The sequence below is a fragment of the Silurus meridionalis genome, chromosome 24 (assembly GCF_014805685.1).
Source record: "Silurus meridionalis isolate SWU-2019-XX chromosome 24, ASM1480568v1, whole genome shotgun sequence".
NCBI lineage: Eukaryota > Metazoa > Chordata > Actinopteri > Siluriformes > Siluridae > Silurus > Silurus meridionalis.
In genome coordinates, this window is record NC_060907.1 from 1,278,451 (window position 1) to 1,300,196 (window position 21,746).

Below are 21,746 nucleotides of genomic sequence, written 5' to 3' on the forward strand. Positions count from 1 at the left end.
TTCTGCAACTAAAAGTTTATTTCTGATTGGATGGAATCAAGGCAAAGCTTTTTTCCTGTTGGATGGGATGCGGTTTGGACTTGGTTTCGGTTTGGACTGTGTGTTTGTGGGGTTTTTATGAGGTAAAATCTCTTTATGGCTGGAATTTGTCTGATTGGACAGACTTCAGGATACGCCCACATTAATCCAGATCCTTTAAAACAACGCATACTGGGATGGTAAATATTCCAAAACATCTCCATGTGTTGGGTTTGTAGTGTGGACTGATCTATTCAAGATTCCTGATTTATTTTTAGTCATGTGACCTGTTTAAATCCAGTCACTCAGCTTTACAGCTTCAGTTTACTATCAGCATCAACTCCGACGCTCTGACGGAAAAGTCACAGAACAAAGTAAAATAGTTTAAAAATCACCAATTTTTTTTTTGTTCAATGCGATTTTTTTCTTTTTATTTGCATCGTTTTAAAGTGGGAAGCACAGTTTTCAGATCTGTCCATATTAAAGTGGGTGGGGTCTCTGACATTTGGATATAGAAATGGTGTTTGCTGTCAGGAAAAACAAAATGCACTATATGGCCAAAGGTTTTTGACCATCAGATTGCCATGTGCTTTTTTTTGAACACCCCGTTCACACATTTAGTTTCCATGTGCTGTTATAATGAGCTCCACTCTTCTGGGAAGATGTTCCACTAGATTTTCTGGAGATGCATTCAGCTACAAGGGTGTTACTAAAGTCAGGTAGTGATGTGGGTAAGAAGGTGAGGAGGTCTGGGGTGCGGTCAGTGTTCACATTCATCCTATTAGTTTTGGTGCTCAATAGCAGGAGATCTTCCACGTCTTTCAAACCAGATCTTCATGGAGCTGGCTTTGTGCACAGCAGCATTGTCATTCTGGAACAGGTTTGAATCTACTAGATCAATTGAAGATGTCAGATACAATTGTTTGTCTCCAACTTTGTGTTATCAGTTTGGGGAAGAACCACAAAGTGAGGTTTTCCAGTAGTCTGGGGCATATATTTTATGATTTAAGTAAAAAAAATGTATAGATGATTAGAAAGATTTTATAAAAGTCCTTCAGACATTTCAGAGTTTCTAAAAGAGACGTATTTGTCCTTTGTATTTGGACATGTTTACATCATCCCCCTGTGTGGGCTTCTTATTGTGTGTGTCCTTCACTATGCCAGTGTCCCTGTTTATGTGAACCTTTTCATACAATCACAAACACTGGAGATGATACACTTCTTCTGATAATAATTGAGTTCATAAAAAATTAAAAATGGCTTAATATATTATACAAGTGTACTGAATTGAATAGAAATGCACCAATCCACACTTCGGCCTTCTCCACCAGGTGGTACAGAGGGAAGGAGAAACTCGTACGCGTCTTGAACTCTTTACTTCTTGTCAATTTTACTTTCAAAAATGCACAACAAGCCAAAAACCAGTCCTGGAACAGGGTCATTAGCATGTAATCTGCTCTGTGTATATCAGGAATTCTGGGAATATTAAGTATTCAAAAACTTGGAGCAAACATTCCTATGAGCACAAGTGAGCCGTAATAACATTGAGCACGAAACACACCACGTAATGGAGCTCCTCCTGGGGGTGTGGGAGCTTAGTGGTTAATGCAATGGTCTATGGATCCAAAGTTGTGAGTTCAAGTCCCAGCCGCACCAAGCTGCCACTCCTGGGCCCCTGAGCAAGGCCCTCAACCACATACCTGCTAATTTGTATGAATGAGATAAATATGAGTTGGATAAGGACTTCTGCCAAATGCTTTACATGTAAATGGATTAGGTTCCTTCACGGAAGTCTTTTCCAATACAAACTTGAAACACTATAACTGTACAGAGAACTGCATCCAGAACTCTCCACAAAATTCACTGAAATCTCCACTACCTTGATTTGTCACTCTAAATCTACTAGCCAATGGGAGTAGAGCACTGCTAAGATCAGTCTCTTATCAGAGGTACTAGAGAGACCACCACCAAATGCGTTCAATACCAGTATTATCTACATGGATATAATCACTTCTGAGACACTGGATAAAACTAATACTAATTATATGGTCTAGTGGGAGGTGGTAGCTGAGTGGTTAAGGCTCTGGGTTACTAATTGGAAGGTCAAGGTTCAAGCCACAGTATCACCAAGCTGCCACTGTTGGGGCCCTTGAGCAAGGCCCTCAACCCTCTGTGCCCCAGGGGCACTGTATCATGGCTGACACTTTGCTCTGACCTCAGCTTCCTAACATCGCTGAAGAAAACGTGCTGTAAAGAACATGTAACGAGTACAACTCCACAATAATTTAAGAATCGATCCTCTGTATACGACACCAATATCAAGATTTTTGGATTGTTCTGCAAACCCCAAAGAGACCAAGAACGTTTTTCTGTTCACTACTGGAAAAGTTGTATGTATTCAATACTTTTAGCACGAACGTAAATTCCAAAAAGTTCCTAAAAACCTCTAAACCACTCTAAACCAGTGGTCACCAACATTTTCAAAACTAAGCTAATGCAAAGGTACTGAGTGATACGAAGGGCTACTGGTTTGATGCAAACTTCCTGTGTAACAAAATGCCACGATTCATCTTTAATAATAATATCATTATTAGTTAATAATAAGGAATTGGTATTGGATTAATATTAATATTATTCATATATATGAAGAGACATTGATGTGTCTGATCACATGTTAATGTTATTGATAACTCACAATAATTATTAACAATAATTTATCACATATAATTAAACATGCAACATTATTTATTTCTGTTACTCAACATTGCGTAGACATCCTGTACATACTTTTCTTTAACTGAACTTTTCCTCCCAACCATATGAGAAGTTTTTCATGTTTTTCTTATTTGTTGGGGAAAAAAAACGCAATCAGAGCCCAATAGCTTGTCTCTGCAATGAATGGGATGGATCTTTGACCCTTGACAAGGTCAGAGTTTTATATATAAATACTATATATGTGTGTGTGTGTGTGTGTGTGTGTGTGTGTGTGTGTGTGTGTGTGTGTGTGTGTGTGTGTGTACAGTGGTCCCCCGAAATTTAGAATGTAACCCCCGCGTGTTCTAAACATCCGTGAATTTTGGACGCACCCCTGCAGCCCCTATGGTAACTTGGTGAATTCATCTAGACATTACGTCACTTTAATACAATAATGTGTTTTAAAGATTTGTATTAAATTTGTTAGTGAAAACAAAGTTTAAAATGTTATTCCTAACGTTCCTGAACTTTCCGTCCCGCTACGGATTTCCAAAATATCTAACTTGTTAGGTTCCAAATGAGAACCATTGAATTATCGGGGGTTTACTGTATATACAAAACTTTTTTTACATTTTATATTCAACATTGTCATTTTCAAATCTACATCAATGCAAGTGTTATTGATTCATTAAGAACAGCAACACAATTCATTTGTAGACAGAGCCCCATGGTGACTAGTCCTATTTATAGAACATGCCCTGGGGGTGACCAGGTGCCAGCGAGTTCACTGCCTCTGCTCTAAACTTTTATGTTTTTGTGATGCAATGCCAAATTTCACCACAAGGTGTCAGACTTCACATTTAAAAGATTGATATTTCATCAGTTAATGAGTTAATCAGATATGTAATTAGTTATTGCACCCTTTTCAAACTCCGACCTAAACACACACACACACACACACACACACACACACGAGTCCTATTAAAACTGTAAGTCCAACCAATATATACACAGTGATCTCTAGTTGAAGTTGCTCAGACTTGGAAGACGTGGGATCCTTAGTGTAACACTTTGTGTCTCCAGTCGTGCAGATGATCACACCATCAACCGTGAGCCTTTATACGTCTAATAACTGATATTTGAACTTTAGTGGACTTTAGGAGAAAAAACATTTGTGCATGACATTTTGTGTGTTTAAGTAGGAAAACTGTGGTGTGTTTAAGTGAAAGAAGAAATACAGGTAGACAGCCGAGCCGGTTTGTCCAGGATCAGGAAATACAGACACTGGTTTAGGTGTGTGTGTGTGTGTGTGTGTGTGTGTGTGGAGGATGGGTTAACAGTTGAGGCTCCTTGTTGTATGAGAGGTTACGGAGTGTTGCCCCGCCTTGTTCACAGGACACAACAGGAGGCATAAAGTCGACCTTTGGAGCTGCACAGTATCAGATCAAAGCTTTAATCCGGATCAGGGCTTCTTCCTGGACGAGAAGTTGAGGTTATGGATTGGGGAACGGCACTCTGGGTATGTCTTCTCCCTCCCTACCTGTTACTGTTACTGAAGATAATTTGTGTGTGTGTGTGTGTGTGTGTGTGTGTGTGTGTGTGTGTGTTGAAAAAACAGTCTTATAAAGGTTTTCAGATAGTGCAGATATTTACTAAGTAATCATGATGCAGTGTAAGCTAAAGCAGTGCATGAGGAACATGAGAGGAACCGTGCAGTAGGTAAGAACCTACTATAATCCTCAGTATGATTTCCACAAAATTGCGTCACGAGAAGTTTGATTTGAAACACTTTCATTTTCACGGAGCAGCTTTACATTCTCGGAGACTCTCCCTAAAAACCTTTGGGACAAGCGTTTGGAGGAGGACACGTTCTCCAGAGTTCAATTCTGGACCATTTGCGTGGATTTATGAACTAATAGCTGTTATTCAGTCTATTTTACTTACTTTTCAGCACTGCTCCTTTTATCTTCACGGTAGAACAATGAATCAGTTCTCCAAAAACTCTACATGACTCACTCGCTTCACAACATCTAACTATGCATCTGAATTCCTTCTGCTCTGATATAAGATATAAACACAGTGCATGGGTGTGTGTGTGTGTGTGTGTGTGCGTGTTTTACTAGCTTCACTGCTAGGACTGGCGACTCCTTCCTTAGAATGCTGCATTAACATCTCCTGATTTCTAAGTGTTCATTGCGGAGCATGAGCTGTTCACGCATACGTATAAACCTGCACTCCTGCCAGAGCTGCTGTTATGGAGAATTAATCACCACCTCGTGACTGATCAGGATCCAGAACTGTGTGTAGTGCAGTAGCAGTGGAGTGGAGTGTTGGTGCTTCTTCTAAAGGTTCTTCTGGTGTTTTACAAACCTGGAAAACGTGCTGCTTTATTCACAGGAGAGGAGATAGAAAGATCCCAAACAAAGAATGTTGGGAAATGTGTGTGTGTGTGTGTGTGTGTGTGTGTGTGTGTGTGTGTGTGTGTGCTTTTCGATGGTAGCATGTCATGAGGAATGAAAACAAACAACAGACTTGTCAGACAAGATCGTGTGCGTGTGTGGGGGGGCATGTTTTTGCATCTTGATGAGGACCAAATGTCTCCACAAGAATGTGAGACCACCTTGCATACTGCATTCAGATATTCATCTGGATTATTTGTCAATAGAAGGTCCTCACAAGCAATTGTAAGACAATTCAACTGTGTGTGTGTGTGTGTGTGTGTGTGTGTGTGGTGTGTTTGGCGTGTTTTTCAGGACCAGCCTGATGCCATTGAGAAGCACACACAGCTGGGTCTGGATCTGATTGATCGCTACGTGAAGTTCGTAAGGGAGCGAGTGGATATCGAGCAGAACTACACCAAGCAACTCAAGCAAGTGATCTCACCTAAACCGGCATCCTCCGTCTCCAGATTATAAATCGTGAAAAAGGGGCGTGGTTTTACAAAGGATTAGAACAGAATGATCGCTAAAATTCTAATCTAGTTTCTCTAACACATCTAATTACAAAATGATGAACAGATCACTCTGTAGAAACCTGTATCCCCGAGTGGTACAGGAGAGCCTTAAAACGCTAGAAATTGCTCTCTGGGACACCATGAGTCATGTACAAGATCTGTTTAAAACGAAGAATCGGTGATGAACAACCTGTTACTAATGAAAACAATCCCAGTTTAGACAGTGCAGATGCTGTTTGCTGGGTAACTCGCATACTTGCCAGCTGTGTGGAGACACAATGACTGTTAGAAAGTGGAGAAATTTATAGAGGTTTATGAGAAATATAGTGAAATATAGAGGTTTATGAGTTTCCTAGTTAATAAGGAAAACCACCTGTTTTTATTGTCATGCAGGATGAAACTTTCCTCATCGGTCTCTGAGGAAACCCCAACATTTCAAATATTTAAGTTACATACATTATAGAAATGTGTTTGCTTTAACACGTTTCACTTAAAAGTCATTAAGACTCACATTGTATATCGAACATTAAATAAAGGAACTCTAGTGTAAGTCAAAAACAACAGCAGAATAGTTCCACTTCAAGCTGAGTACCAACTTTCCATGATTCAAGGATTTTTCTTCAAACTCCGACTTCCCAGTTAACATCCTGAGTAAAACTTCATGACCTCGAATCGAATCATTTCTTCACTTGTACTGTAGCTGTGAAAAGTGTGGAACCCCGAGACTTTATGGTGTTTGAGAGACACGTGTATGTTCCTTTTGTTTCTATGCATCAAACTCGGTCATGTAACGGTCTGAAGATCATCTGTAAAACAATCTGAAGCGTATATTTGGCTCATGACGCCTTGGTAATTAAAACGTCATACAAACACTACTTTTCCATCCATAACTTTATGTGTCTCTTCCTGATGTTCTGTCCTCCCGACTCGTTTTCTTTTTTCCATGAGGTGGTTTGAAGTCGTCACGTTACTCGCATCATCAGGTTCGGCTCTCCGATTGGTTCTTGGTTTGAAGGTCATTTTAGGAGTCACATTGCAGAAAAGAGTTTGAAAACTTCTGGTAGGATTTCATCAGAGGAAAATAGGATTGTGTTAATCAGCTGTCAGTGAACAAAGCAGCGATCACCAGACTACAGATTTCAACCTCGGAATAAAGGAATCTTTTAGGATTCTCTAAATCTCCAGTGTAGAATCAGTACTAAGTGTATAACACATGGATTAGCGTTCTTCAGGGCGAGTAGGTTCCTTCAAAGCAGATCATTATTCAGAATTCCACTCTTCTCTTGAGGACAACATGGCCACCTTAGTGATGATTTGTGAAATAACCCAGTGACCATGGACATTTAACAGATCCATCAGGAACATGAACCTTACAGAAAAATCTAATAATCGCAAATCTGTGTGTGTGTGTGTGTGTGTGTGTGTGTGTGTGTGTGTGTGTGTGTGTGTGTGTGTGTTAAGGGGTCTTTATAAGAAATATTCCAGACGAGGCAGTAAAGAAGACCAGGAGATGAAGTGAGTGTGTTCACTTTAAATGAATGAATTTGTTCCTCAATAATTCACCTCTAAACCAACCAGGTGCTGTGTTCGTGGTCATGTGCCCCCAGGTTCTCCAATCAGCAGGCGTTTCAGGAACTGCTGACCGAGCTGAACGAGTGCGCCACACACCGGGAAAATGTGGCCGAGAACATGAACCTAAACATCTGCGTGGAGCTCAGCAAGTACATGCAGGACCTCAAACAGGAGAGGAAGAGTGTGAGGAACATGGAGGGGATTTGGGGAGTGGTGGCGATGGATGGAGAGAGAGGGAAGAAAAGAAAAAGAAAGAAAGGGAAAGAAGAACGGATGGAGTTACAGAGAAAGAGCAAAAGAGAAAATGGTGACAGAGAAAAAAATGAGAAGAAGAAAGAGAAAGTAAGAACAAAGGAAAGAAAGAAAGAAAGAAAGAAAGAAAGAAAGAAAGAAAGAAAGAAAGAAAGAAAGAAAGAAAGAAAAATTTAGAGGTTGAAAAGAAAAAGAAAAATGAGGGAAAAACAACCAAGGACAAATGGAAAAGAGAGAGGAATATGGAGTGATGAAGACAGGTAAAAGAGACAGATGTAAAGAAAGAAAGAAAGAAAGAAAGAAAGAAAGAAAGAAAGAAAGAAAGAAAGAAAGAAAAGGAAGACTGTGAGGGAGCTAGCAAAAACTGAGCCGAGGAATGAAAGAGAAAAAAACAGAAAAAAAAGGAAGAGATAAGGCAGAGACAGTTGTTTGTGTACCTACTGTTTGTGTGTTAGTCAGTAAACTGTTGCTATAGAAACATGCATGATTGACAGGTGAATGTTTCCTCTCTGTATCAGTATCTGAATGATGTGAAGAAAATCCACCAGAACCTGGAGACCTGCCACAAACAGCTCGAGAGCGTAAGTGTGTGTGTGTGTGTGTGTGTGTGTGTGTGTGTGTGTGTGTGTGTGTTGCAAAGAAGAAGACATCCTCTCTGAGGCAAAGCTCATTTAAATGTACTGAGGCAAAGTGGAAAACTGTTCTGTGTTCAGACAAATCCAAATTTTAAATTCTTTTTGGACACCATGGACACCATGTCCTCTGGACTAAAGAGGAGTGGGACCATTTAGCTTGTTATCAACTCTCAGTTTAAAAAGCCACATCTCTGGTGATATGGTGGTGCATTAGTGCCTGTGGAATGAGCACAGATTCAGACACATATGGAACAACATTCTTCTCCCAAAACTTCAGCAACTGCTCTCCTCAGTTCCCAAGTGTGTACGGACAACAGATGCTACACAGAGGGAAACATGGCCATGCAACAACTTTTTTTTAAATTGGGGTTGTATCTCTTTATAGGTGTCTGTATGTGTGTATTTATTTATAGGTGTGTGTGTGTGTGTGTGTGTGTGTGTGTGTGTGTGTGTGTGTGTGTGTGTAGAGTAAGAAGCGCTTTGAAAAGGAGTGGAAAGAAGCGGAGAAAGTCAATCAGCTAGCAGAAAAGACAGAACAAGACCCCACCTCCACCAAAGCAGATGTAGATAAGGTATACACCCATACACCCACACACACACACACACACACACACACACACACACACACACACACAGACACACACACACACACACACACAAACACACTTGACTATACATTGGTCAAGAGATTTTACCATTTACTAATATGTGTGTGTGTGTGTGTGTGTGTGTGTGTGTGTGTGTGTGTGTGTGTGTGTGTGTGTGTCAGGTCCGGATCAACGCTCGTCAGCGTCTGGATGCCTCTGATGAGTATAAGAATGAATACGCTGTGCAACTGCAGAAATACAACAAGGAGCAGGACCGAGTTTATCACACAGAGATTCCTACAATACTCAATGTGAGTACACACACACACATACACACACACACACACACACACACACACACACACACACACATACACACTCACATACACACTATGTTTATTTTCAGATTCATGACAACCCAAAACTCTAGGGTGACTTTATTGCCTGCAAGTAGATATTTTGACTACTAGTTGCCATAGTAACCATTATTAGTGGGTGGAGTATCTATCGTTCCTTTTTTTTTTTTTTTTTAATGAAACTAAATTATTTGCAATTTTGTTGCGGTGTTAGCCACGCCCACTTTCAAGAGCCGTTACTTGTGCGATTCTTTTCAAACACACAAATTTAATTCAAATCAAAGTACAAAAACTTTGCATATGGTTATGTTTGTATGGTGCCTTAAGGGGACGATATTTTGTGCACTTTTCTGATGACAAACTTCATGATCCTCAGATGCACACACTCGGTACTGAATCTCATCTTTAAAGGTTCTGAAAGTGTGACAGAGGACAGAAGGAGGTAAAAAACCTGGTTGTTCTGTGATGTCGGTCAGATATCTTCGTCCTGTTACAGTAGGCGGGTTTTGGTGATGAATACGGATGCTACGATGCAGTGTTACGTATCGCTTTTTAGTGCTAGAAATAGCGAGGACACAAAAACAAACAAGGACACACCCTTAGAGTTCTGACTCCACCCACCTTTTCTTTGTCCTTTAGAAGATGCAGCAGATGGAGGAGACGAGAATCAAAACGCTGGCACAAAGTTACAGCTTGTTGGCTGACATGGAGAAAAAAATTCTGCCTTCAATCAGCCAGTGTCTGGAGAAGATCAGCACACACAGCAGCAACACGTTGGAGAAACAGGTACACACACACACACACACACACACACACACACACACACACACACAATAAAATACAAACAGATAAACAAATAGAACAGAACCACAACAGAACCACAACAACCTACAGCTATGTGCATGTGTGTGTTTTCAGGACTCACAAATGGTCATAGAGCAGTATAAATCAGGTCTTGCGCCCCCTGCTGATGTGGAGTTTGAAGATTACAGTCAAGGAATCAAACCTGCAGTTGTGGAGACGCACCCACACCACACGCCAAAAGTCCGCATCAAACAGCTGTTTAAAAAGAACAAGGTATATTGATATGCACACACACACACACACACACACACACACACAGAGTAACTAAACAAGCCTCTAAAATATACCTATAGCAGCATCATCACTTTCTGTTGGTCAGATTGAACTTCAACATAAACACTGCACAATTATTTACATAAAAATGACTTTTAGCTTCTATAACATGAGCAATATTACTGTAACTAAAGTTCTACGACTTGATCTTGGTGCCTGAAATTTAAGTAGTAATACTGTACACATAGGTACTAATAAATGACCTGAATATTTAATTTGAATTATTGTGTCGCTCATCAGGGATAAACAATTATAACCAACTGCTTTATATGCAATAAACGTATTCATATAACCTTTTTACTGCTTTATAAAATGTAATTAAATTAAGGTTGTACTTATGAGTGATAATGTGGATAAGCATGAAAAAATCCCATACACAAGCGATTAGATTACAATTGACCTAATGGGATTTGTCTTATTAATGGTGAATTTATTAATATTTAGTTTGTATGAACACCAAGAGCAATATACATGCATTAAATTAAAATCCAGAATCTGTGGCCATGATAACGGTGTACGATCTGCTCCACTGGCCATTTTATTAACTCCAAGGTGAAGCTAATAAAATGTGAAATTATTGTAGTATTATAATTGGACAATGACACAAGATGCATCGGTTTGATTTAACAAATAAATGCATTCATTCTACATGTAACTTTTAAAGGACCTGCACATGCACCTATTGAGAGATCACCAGATCATTAGAAAGTTCACATAAACCAAACAGACGTCCAATCCGTATGGGACAGACAAAATTGTACAATTTATATAGAACATTTGTTGAGGATTTTAAAAGCAGAAATTCTTTCTATGGGTTGGAGTGGAAGATCTTCTGTAGAGCACCAACTCTATTAAACATGAGTGAATGTGAACGCTGGCAGGTGGAAACCCTGCACTGCATAATGTTGGATTTTAAATCTCTAAACATTATAATATTTGTATTTGATATTATTTTGATATATGAAAATGGTTGTGATGTTGAAATGTGTGTAAACTCAGTGATTATGATGCTCTGTTTCCTTTACAGCAAGGGGGCGCTGTCGACCGAAACACGGTAATAATACTGCTACTGAGGATAATACAGGAGGTAATATAGGGAGTGTAAGAATAAACGCTATACACGTGTGTGTGTGTGTGTGTGTGTGTGTGTGTGTGTAGCCCCATCAATTAGAGGATTTCACCCACTTGCCCTTAGACCAGAGAAAAAAACGTCTTCAGGAGAAAATTGATGAAGTCAGTAAGGAGCTGCAGAAAGAGACAGACCAGAGGTAGAATTTTACACACACACACACACACACACACACACACACACACAATGTGAGCATCAGTGATGATGATGATGATGATGATGATATTGGTAATGTTGATAATGGTGATGATGATGATGATGTGTACAGCGAGGCTCTAAATAAGATGAGGCGTGTGTATGAGCAGAACAATCAGCTTGGAGATCCGGCCAGCCTGGAACCTCAGATCAACGAAACCACACAGAACATCCACCGGCTGAGGGGGGATCTGTCCAGATACCAGGTAGAAACACACACACACACACACACACACACACACACACACACACACACACACACACACACACAGCTGTATTTAATTCTGAAGTGTAGAGTATAATGGTGTCCAGCAGGGGGCGACGGTTTGTTTGAACAGCAACACTGTTTTTGTGCAGGCTTGGCTTTGTGAGGCTGGAGGTGTCTCTACAAACAACAACAACCAGAACAGGTGTGTGTGTGTGTGTGTGTATATATTAAAAGAATACGAGTGCAATAATGCATCTCCTTTATGAATTGTATGATCAGCAAAACTTCTCCTTGTCTCTGTGTCTCACATGTTTTTTTGTGTGTGTGTGTGTGTGTGTGTGTGTAGCCCATATTATGTCTCTACAAGTCCGCAGTTGCTGCATCCCCCTAAACAGGCGGAAAGTCAGTTCCAGTTCCCCAGCAGCTATGATGAAGACTTTGATGAAGATGTGGCGATTGAGCACTGTCTCGCCCTCTACGACTTTAACGGTAAAACGAAATCGACGTTTTAATCACCAAATAAACTGGAGTTCTGCATCTCCTTTATCATCTCCTGTGTCTCGTCTCGCTGAACACAGGTGTGAAGTCGGGGGAAGTGAGCATGAAGGCTGGGGAGCATCTCAGCGTGTTGGAGGAGGACATGGGGGACGGATGGGTGCGTGTCAAGAAGGCAAACGGAAATATAGGATACGTCCCTGCGACCTATATCCAGATCAAATGATCCGACACACACACACACACACACACACACACACACACACACACACACACACACACACACACACTTCTCCCTCACACTGATATACACACACACACATCAGGTGGTATCATAAAGTTTACAAGAAAATACTTTATTTATCTATGTTTCCACACGATCATCTTGAAAATGGTCCTCTTACACAATAATACAGCGCCCCCTAGTGTTCTTCTGGAGCGTGTCCCAGCATCTTCAGCGATTTGCGCCAGATCTCTGTGACGGAATCGCAGACGTGGGAACACACGTGGGTCAGAACAGCACCAGTTATACCGTTAGTCTTCAACCTTTTTCATACCACCTCGTACATGTCGCTAGAGCTACCAGTTTTAAATTGCTAAGAGGACTGTAGTCTGTTCAAACGGAATATACTATAACATGAAATATCTTTAATAATTAATTAATAAATAAATACCTAAATAATGTTAACCCTCTTCTACGATCATTTACGCTGTAACTAATGTGCAGCTAGAAAATAAAAAAAATCTTCAAGAAAGACGTTAATGAGATTTATTTATTTATTTATTTTCCCTTTGTCTCGTTTTTTTTTCTTTTCATTGCATTTATCTGCATTACTGAGCAACATCAACATAAAGCAGGCACTTAGATAACGTCAGGACAAGGCACCGATGGTCAAAATACAAAATATTCAATAAAAAAAAAGGCGAATAATATATATATATATATATAAAAGGTTTGTAAAATAATGAGGCTGAAGAAAAAAATGCATTGACAAGAAAATAGCAAAAGAAATTCAATCAGATATAAACGACTGAACCTTGTGTAATAAAGTGGCGGCAAAAAAGTTATAATTAAAGTTCTAAACTATTTCAAGCCTCCAAACACCATCGCTGTTCCAAAATCCCACATTTAGGAAAGAAAGAGAAAAAAGCACAGCAATTAAATGGACCGACGCAACAACATCGCAAAAAACCACCAATATGACTACACTGTACGACCAAAAGTTTGTGGACACCTGAGCATAAGATTCTGTACTTTGTTCCCCATTTACTGTTATAATAATCTCCACTCTGGGTAGATGTTCCACGAGATGTCTGTGGAGACTTTACTAAAGTCAGGTAGGTGAGAAGGTGAGGAGGCCTGGGATGAACGAGGTTCTCCTAGTTCAAGTGAAGGCAGAATTTCATGCATCTCAAGACGTTTTATATAATTGTATGTACGCGTATGGGTGAAAAAGGCAGGTGTCCCAATACTTTTGGCCAGAGTGTATATAATTAGCACTAGACAGCGAGGTTACGTGCACGTTTGGCTCTTGTTGTGATAAACGTAGCTATTTTGGCGATTTTAGCGCAATTTGAAAATGTTTTAAGCTCTTTGAAGTTTTTCACACGTGTAGCCCCGCCCCCTTTTCCTCTCTCACTGGCCCCGCCCATCATATTTAAAGCTGCATTTGATTAGCTGAAGACTCGCTGAAGACTGTGGTTTTAGAGCCGTAAACGAGTCAGTTTTCGTCTCTGAGGCTTTTTCTGGCTTTTTTTTGTTTTGCAGAAACGAAACCCGAGTTCAAAGTGTAAAAGCGTACGGAAATCTGTACAAAAGGAGTGTCTGAGTGTTTCACGTAAGGCACTGTTCATGAACTCTTCCAGTTTAGGTCCCTAATTAGCGTTAGCAAAGTTAGAGATTAGCATGGTATTAGATTAGCAAACAGCTAACGACAGGTTATTAGCTCTTTAAACTATAATAGATGAAAACTAGCACCAGGCTAACGTTAGAAAAACACGTAAACATGTTGATGTAAAGTGACATTTCACCCAGAAGCGCCGAACACTGAGATGATTTCCGTCTGGAATTCTTCTCTTCCTCTCCGCGGTATCTGTAAATACGACTATTAACTCAGTATGTGAACATATTAGTCAATTCTCTATGTAGAATTCCTGAAACAGAATTAGCGCCACGTAGCTAGCATGCAGGTGTGTGTGTGTGTGTGTGTGTGTGTGTGTGTGTGTGTGTGTGTGTGTGTGTGTTATTCCTTGTGAATAGATCGTATATAATAATGATAGAATGAGAACGTTTGCTGTTATAACGCCGGAACATCCGCCAATGATTTCGTTTTTTAGCATTGGAGCAACACGTGAGCACACGTACACGTGGCAGGTTTAGTCGAGCAGAGACGACTCAAACGGGCGGATGATGGTGGGTCTGTTTGGAGCAGCTGGAGGTCTTCTGCAAGAAAGAAACAGTATTAAATATTTCCATTAGAGCTGCAGTAGTGTATACTATAGTGTGTGAGAGAGAGAGAGAGAGAGAGAGAGAGAGAGAGAGAGAGAGAGAGAGAGAGAGAGAGAGAGAGAGAGAGAGAGAGAGAGAGAGAGAGAGAGACAGAGAGAAAGAGAGAGAGAGACAGAGAGAGAGAGAGAGAGAGAGAGAGAGAGAGACAGAGAGAGAGACAGAGAGAGAGAGAAGAGAGAGAGAAAGAGAGAGAGAGAGAGAGAAAGAGAGAGAGAGAGAGAGAGAGAGAGAAGAGAGAGAGAGAGAGAGAGAGAGAGACAGAGAGAGAGAGAGAGAGAGAGAGAGAGAGAGAGAGAGAAGAGAGAGAGAGAGAGAGAGAGAGAGAGAGAGAGAAAGAGAGAGAGAGAGAGAGAGAGAGAGAGAGAGAGAGAGAGAGAGCGAGAGAGAGAGAGAGAGAGAGGCGAGAGAGAGAGAGAGAGAGAGAGAGAGCGAGAGAGAGCGAGAGAGACAGAGAGAGAGAGAGAGAGAGAGAGGAGAGAGAGAGAGAGAGAGAGAGAGAGAGAGAGAGAGAGAGAGAGAGAGAGAGAGAGAGAGAGAGAGAGAGAGGCGAGAGAGAGAGAGGCGTGAGAGAGAGAGAGAGAGAGAGAGAGAGAGAGAGAGAGAGAGCGAGAGCGTGAGAGAGTGTGTACCTGGGGATTCCAGGTGGTATAGAAGGAGGCACTCGGGCAGGTCGAGAGGGGATCTGTGGTGGAGGGGCGGTGCTTGGTTCCAAAACTCCTCCATAAGCATTCACAGGTGGTGGACCTGGACGAGATGGAATCGGTGGGACCAGTGGTGGAGGGGCGGAGCCTGGGGGAGGACCAGGGGTGGGGCCTCTCACTGCAGGAGGACGGCCAGGTGGAGGGGCGGAGCTTGGAGGCTTCAAGTGAGGATGAGGACTGAGAGAGAACGAGAGAGGAGCATGGGTATGGATGTATGTGTAGATGGATGGATGGATGGATGGACGTGTGTGTGTGTGTGTGTGTGTGTGTGTGTGTGTGTGTGTGTGTGTGTGTGTGTGTGTGTACCTGGGATCTGTACTGATCCATGTGTCATCCACAGGTGGGGGCAGAGGGGTGGAGATGGTGGTGGTGCTGATGTCACTGATGATGCCGAGGGCCTCTTTAAGGGCGTGGTACATCCTCAACACCTCTTCTCTGTGCTGAGCCTGATCTACTCCCTCCTCCATCAGCACACTCTGATCTGCACTCGAGTACAGGAACGCCAGCAGCTCAGAGTGGATGAACTCCTTGGCCTGGTGGAGGGGGAAGAGGGGGAGGGGGGTGACACCATGTTTACACCGTTATACTATTCTATTTTTCCATTATCTTCTGACTTGATTTCATGTTCTCAAAGTTCTGTTTTTTCAATGTTTTCCTGATCCTATGTTTTGCTCCTAAGCTCCTGCGTTTATACGTCACTATTTCCATACTCTTTTGATGGAGTAATAAAGACTCTGTGAGTGTGTGTGAAACTCACGCTGTTGATCATGAGGTGCATGATGGTTTTGGGCATGAGATCCCGGATGCTCTTGTTGACGATGCCAATGTATGAATCCACCAAGTTCCGGATCGTCTCCACCTGCCTCTCCAACTGAGGGTCCATGGAGAAGGTGTCTGCTGGAGCTCCCTCACCATTCTCCACCTGGAGGCAGAGATATGATCTTGATAAAACTGTCTATCGGCAACACACACACACACACACACACACACACACACACACACACACACACACACACACACACACACACACACACACACACACACACACACACACACCTGGTCTTTCTCAGGATACACTCCTGCTCGCAAGAATGAGGCCTTCCAGCTGTCCACATCCTCCTGAGCATCGCATGCCAGCTCGATCTGACGCAGGTCTTTATACACGTTCCTGCATGCATACACACACACACACACACACACACACACACACACACACACACACACACACACACACACACACACGCACACACACACTTTCTTCAGGTGAAAGGCAATTGCAAATATGTAATCACATAAAACCTCTGCTTACTGTTAGCTAACCGCCCCCACACACACACACACACGCACACACACACACACACACACACACACACACACACACACACACCTCTGCTCAATGTTAAAAATAGCAAAGGTATGTTTGGTAGACATGAATCCCTTCTCCACATCTCTGATCTTCAGGTTATCCAGAGGAAGCATGTACTTCTTCTCTTTCTCCTGCAACACACACACACACACACACACACACACACACACACACACACACACACACAATGAAATGTATTGGCATTTTAAAAGTGACATGATAGTCTCTCTCTCTCTCACACACACACACACACACACACACACACACACACACACACACACACACACACACACCTCCTCGTCCTTGTACCAGGACAGTGACTCTGTGGTCAGGACGAACCAGTAGTCCCTGGACCCGCCCTTCATAATGCTGATGTTGATGGTGAGCCAACCCTTTCTGACCACCTGCAGCAAGGGGCGGAGTTATGTTAATGAGCGGAAAGTCACGCCCTATCACACAGCCAAGAAATAAATACGCTAAATAGAAGAACTAATGCAGTGTGTGGAGGCAGCAGCAGCACCTGGTTGGGAACGGCTCTCTTCTTCGTCACAGCGGAACTCTGCTGGGCGCTAGGCAACAAAGGGAAATGACATCATCATCATCATCATCATAACCATTCTCCACCATCAGAGCCAGGGTGAACAACACTAATAGTTTTAGGGTCAAAAGTTCACTCACTTCGCAAAACCAATGAAGTCCTCATGATTAGTGTTGATGTAGGAGAGCTCGATGTCAATCAGCAGCATCACCTACCACACACACACACACACACACACACACACACACACACACACACACACACACACACACACACACACACTCATCACTACCTGACTTTACCACCATTATAGCTAAATAAAATCTTAAGTCTTAAAAATCTTAAAATTAAGTACATTTACGCAGATGCTCTTATTCTGGAACTATCAGCAAAAATCCAAATGGATAGTTTTTCCGGTTTCTGGTCCGCTGTCATTACGAGAGCGGCCTCTAGAGGCGAATCACTGACGCCACGTGCTGTTTGTTTTTATACGTCAATCTGCACTGCATGGTGAGCACGTACATTATTATTTATTAATTCATTATAACAACTATATGTCTTAATTTATTCATCTTTATTTTCCAGATTCAATACTGTTCTTTCATTTTTGGTACTATTTCACATCAAGGGCCCAGCAGTGGCAGCTTCGCATCCTTCTGCTCAGAATATCCAATATGTTTTGGAGTGCGAACCCCCTGAGCTACCACTTTCCGAATGAGCCTCATGAAATCCAAAGCTCAAATATGAAAAAGATATTTAGTTAATGAGTAAATTGGTCACTAAGAAAGTAGGACATTCCCCTACAAGGTTCAGACACTCAAATCTCACAAACCATTGAGAGTAGAGCTGTGTTCATCCCAGCCTTTGCAGGAAGCTGAAGAACTTTCCAGATTGGAGAACATTCTTCACCACTCATTGAGCTCATTGCTTTCAGTTTTCGAGTTTTGATTTATTTATGTATATTATTATCAAATCTTTTGCTGATGTTCAGAATCAGAGGCTACAGAATATCCTACATGATGATTTCACAACAGCTATTTTGAGGAACCTTCTCGGATGGATTGGGAAATTTAGGGTAACCGGGTTCAGCTAAATCCCTTACTCAGCAGTTTAATGATTATGGCACATTTCGGTTCGCTGCACTTTGACTGCTCTGTCGTAGTAAATGACCTTTGTCTAGACGATCACACACCTGGTCTTTAGTCTTGCTGTCCCTCTCTCGAATGAAGGTGGTGACGATCCGCTCGGTCTCCTCCCTCAGCCGAGGATAAGAACTCAGCTAATAAACACACCAGTGCATCAACACATACATCCACATCAATCTGATATCATCAATCTTCAGTTAGCCCAGTGCTAGCGCAGCATCGGAACAAAATCACACAGGAGCGTTAGCAGAAATGAGCAGTGAATGTTGTTATATTGTTTTTTAAAAAGCCACAGCGACGATTAGAGCAGAGGATGAAACTGTGCAGCTCCAGAACCTGGATTTATTAGAGATCTGGTGTTAATGAAGCGAGGTCCATGTGCAGCTCTAACAGTGTGAGTCAGGAAAAAGAAGGAAGGAAATCCTGCTTCATGTCAAAGTCGGATTTTAATTTGTTTTTCTTAGTGAAGGCTGGGAAAAGGGATTGTGGGTAAAGTTACTGAGTATAATCTGAAAGGATGATCATTAACAGCACGAGTGCTGGATTGGGCGAAGATGAAATCATCTGATTGGATTCTCCAAAGGCAGGAAGTGAGATTTAGGGGTTTTAGGGCGGAGCATCACTGTGAGTACGACTGCATGGAAGGTGTGAACACAAGCGGGAAACATTTTACATCTTTACAGCTTACAACAGTAATATTTACACATTTATAGCCAAATGTTTGGCTATAAACCCAACCCCTGCCCAACCCCAACTTCCATCTACCCCATCCACCTGCCCAACCCCAACATCCGTCCAACCCATCCACCTGCCCAACCCCAACATCCGTCTACCTCATCCACCTGCCCAACCCAAACATCCGTCCACCCCATCCACCTGCCCAACCCCAACATCCGCCTACCCCATCCACCTGCCCAACCCCAACATCCATCTACCTCATCCACCTGCCCAACCCCAACATCCATACCTCATCCACCTGCCCAACCCCAACATTCATCTACCCCATCCACCTGCCCAACCCCAACATCCATCTACCCCATCCACCTGCCCAACCCCAACATCCATCTACCTCATCCACCTGCCCAACCCCAACATCCATGTACCTCATCCACCTGCCCAACCACAACATCCGCTCACCTCATCCACCTGCCCAACCCCAACATCCGTCACCCCATCCACCTGCCCAACCCCAACATCCATCTACCCCATCCACCTGCCCAACCCCAACATCCATCTACCCCATCCACCTGCCCAACCCCAACATCTGTATACCTCATCCACCTGCCCAACCCCAACATCCGCTCACCTCATCCACCTGCCCAACCCCAACATCCGTCTACCCCATCCACCTGCCCAACCCCAACATCTGTATACCTCATCCACCTGCCCAACCCCAACATCCGTCTACCCCATCCACCTGCCCAACCCCAACATCCATCTACCCCATCCACCTGCCCAACCCCAACATCCATCTACCTCATCCACCTGCCCAACCCCAACATCCATCTACCTCATCCACCTGCCCAACCCCAACATCCGTCACCTCATCCACCTGCCCAACCACAACATCCGCTCACCTCATCCACCTGCCCAACCCCAACATCCGCTCACCTCATCCACCTGCCCAACCACAACATCCGCTACCCCATCCACCTGCCCAACCCCAACATCTGTATACCTCATCCACCTGCCCAACCCCAACATCCGTACCTCATCCACCTGCCCAACCACAACATCCGTCACCTCATCCACCTGCCCAACCCCAACATTCATCTACCCCATCCACCTGCCCAACCCCAACATCCGTCTACCTCATCCACCTGCCCAACCACATCATCAGTCTACCCATGTGCATGTCCCAACTCCTGCATCAGTCCAACCCATCCAGCCATCCAAACTTCTCTGTCAGTTCCTCCATTCAATCTATCTGTCAAACCATACATACAATTATTCAACCACTACATCTGTCTAATCCACCCATTTATCAATTCATCTATATCAAACCCATCCACCCTCAGGCTAATGCATCTCTATCCAGCTGTTCTTCTAACTTTCATTTTATTAATCCACCCTTATATCTTATTCATCCAGCCATAGAACTGCTACACCACATCATCTAATCCATCCAAAGCCATCTATCCATTAGTGCTGGGCAAACACATCATCTATTTATCTGCCCATCATCCAACCTACCCACCACTCTTTATTTCTAAATCCATCTTTCATTCCCCTCCCCCGTCCCAGTGTATCACACCCTTTACCTTCTCCGTGCACTTGTGGGCGAGGGCGGAGAGTTCAGTCACGACCAAGTCCACACATTTGAGACACGGCGTCTTCAGCTTAACGATCTGCTTTTTCACTATGGCCTCAAAAGCCAGGTCTGGGGTGAACAAGCCTGTCCTGAAGGATCATGGGAAATGTGGGGGAATTGTGAATTTTATAACCAGGTATTGGAAGGGAAAGGTGGCCAGGTACAAGAGAGTGAATAGATAACACAGGGTAAATGCAGGGTAAAAGAGGGACGAAGAAGAAAAGAAAAGGAAATAAAGAGAGAGGAAAAGGTTTAGTTTTCACCCTACACACAGCCTCAAATCAGAGGAGCTTCTGGTTTCTGCAAATCTCATTTACATCAGGACATTTATTTATTCAGTGTTTATCCAATTAACACACCCGAGTCTACTGATCAATCCAATCCCTCCATCCAAAAAAATCCAAATAACATTATTGAGTCTCTTTTATTTATCCATATTATTCATCCGAAAGCAATCCATCCATCATTTAATACACAATGCAGTTCTCTAGTTTATCCATCTATTTCTTACATCACTCCATTCGTCTAACCCGGTCTACCAAATGATCCGTTATAACTAATTTAATCCACCCCATTCTTCTAATTTCATTTTCATCTCTTTATTTCATCCATCCATCCATCCATCCACAATCCAACCTTTTATTTTATTTAATCCATCATGTAGTCTTTACTTCATCTCATCCCTTCATCCATCCCATTCTTACACTATAATCATTCTTCTCTAGAAGCGATCCATCCATCCTACCTTTTCATTGAGTCTATCCATCATTAGCTCATTCCTTCAACAATCGAATAAATCCATCTATCCTTTAATCATCTATCCGTTATTCTCTCATTCTTCCACCATTCCACCGAATGTGTACTTCATCTCTTTACTTCATCCCTCAATCCACATATTGAAACTCTTCCATCTGCCAATCCTTCTGTAGATTTCAAATAAGACCT

At 42.4% G+C, this 21,746-nt stretch overlaps 2 protein-coding genes across 2 annotated transcripts in view; one reads left to right on the top strand and one right to left on the bottom strand.

Annotated features, from left to right (window-relative positions):
* Positions 1-4,041: 4,041 nt before the first annotated feature.
* trip10b (thyroid hormone receptor interactor 10b) lies at positions 4,042-12,986 on the top strand. Its single transcript, XM_046837447.1, has 15 exons — positions 4,042-4,231; positions 5,466-5,581; positions 7,127-7,180; positions 7,273-7,420; positions 8,008-8,070; positions 8,592-8,696; positions 8,894-9,022; positions 9,707-9,853; positions 9,986-10,144; positions 11,232-11,258; positions 11,363-11,472; positions 11,602-11,734; positions 11,886-11,938; positions 12,083-12,225; positions 12,315-12,986. Exons 1-15 carry the CDS (start codon positions 4,208-4,210, stop codon positions 12,455-12,457), a joined length of 1,554 nt encoding a protein of 517 aa, XP_046693403.1. The 5' UTR covers positions 4,042-4,207; the 3' UTR covers positions 12,458-12,986.
* An 8-nt stretch (positions 12,987-12,994) lies between these two features.
* The window catches only part of dnm2b (dynamin 2b), a 20,647-nt gene continuing 11,895 nt past the window's right edge, over positions 12,995-21,746 (bottom strand). The window contains 11 exon segments of the mRNA XM_046837442.1: positions 12,995-14,674; positions 15,370-15,618; positions 15,748-15,974; positions 16,199-16,363; positions 16,498-16,609; positions 16,829-16,938; positions 17,101-17,211; positions 17,328-17,376; positions 17,486-17,556; positions 18,538-18,624; positions 20,752-20,890. Of these exon segments, the coding sequence (XP_046693398.1) occupies positions 14,608-14,674; positions 15,370-15,618; positions 15,748-15,974; positions 16,199-16,363; positions 16,498-16,609; positions 16,829-16,938; positions 17,101-17,211; positions 17,328-17,376; positions 17,486-17,556; positions 18,538-18,624; positions 20,752-20,890 (1,387 nt within the window). The 3' untranslated portion in view covers positions 12,995-14,607.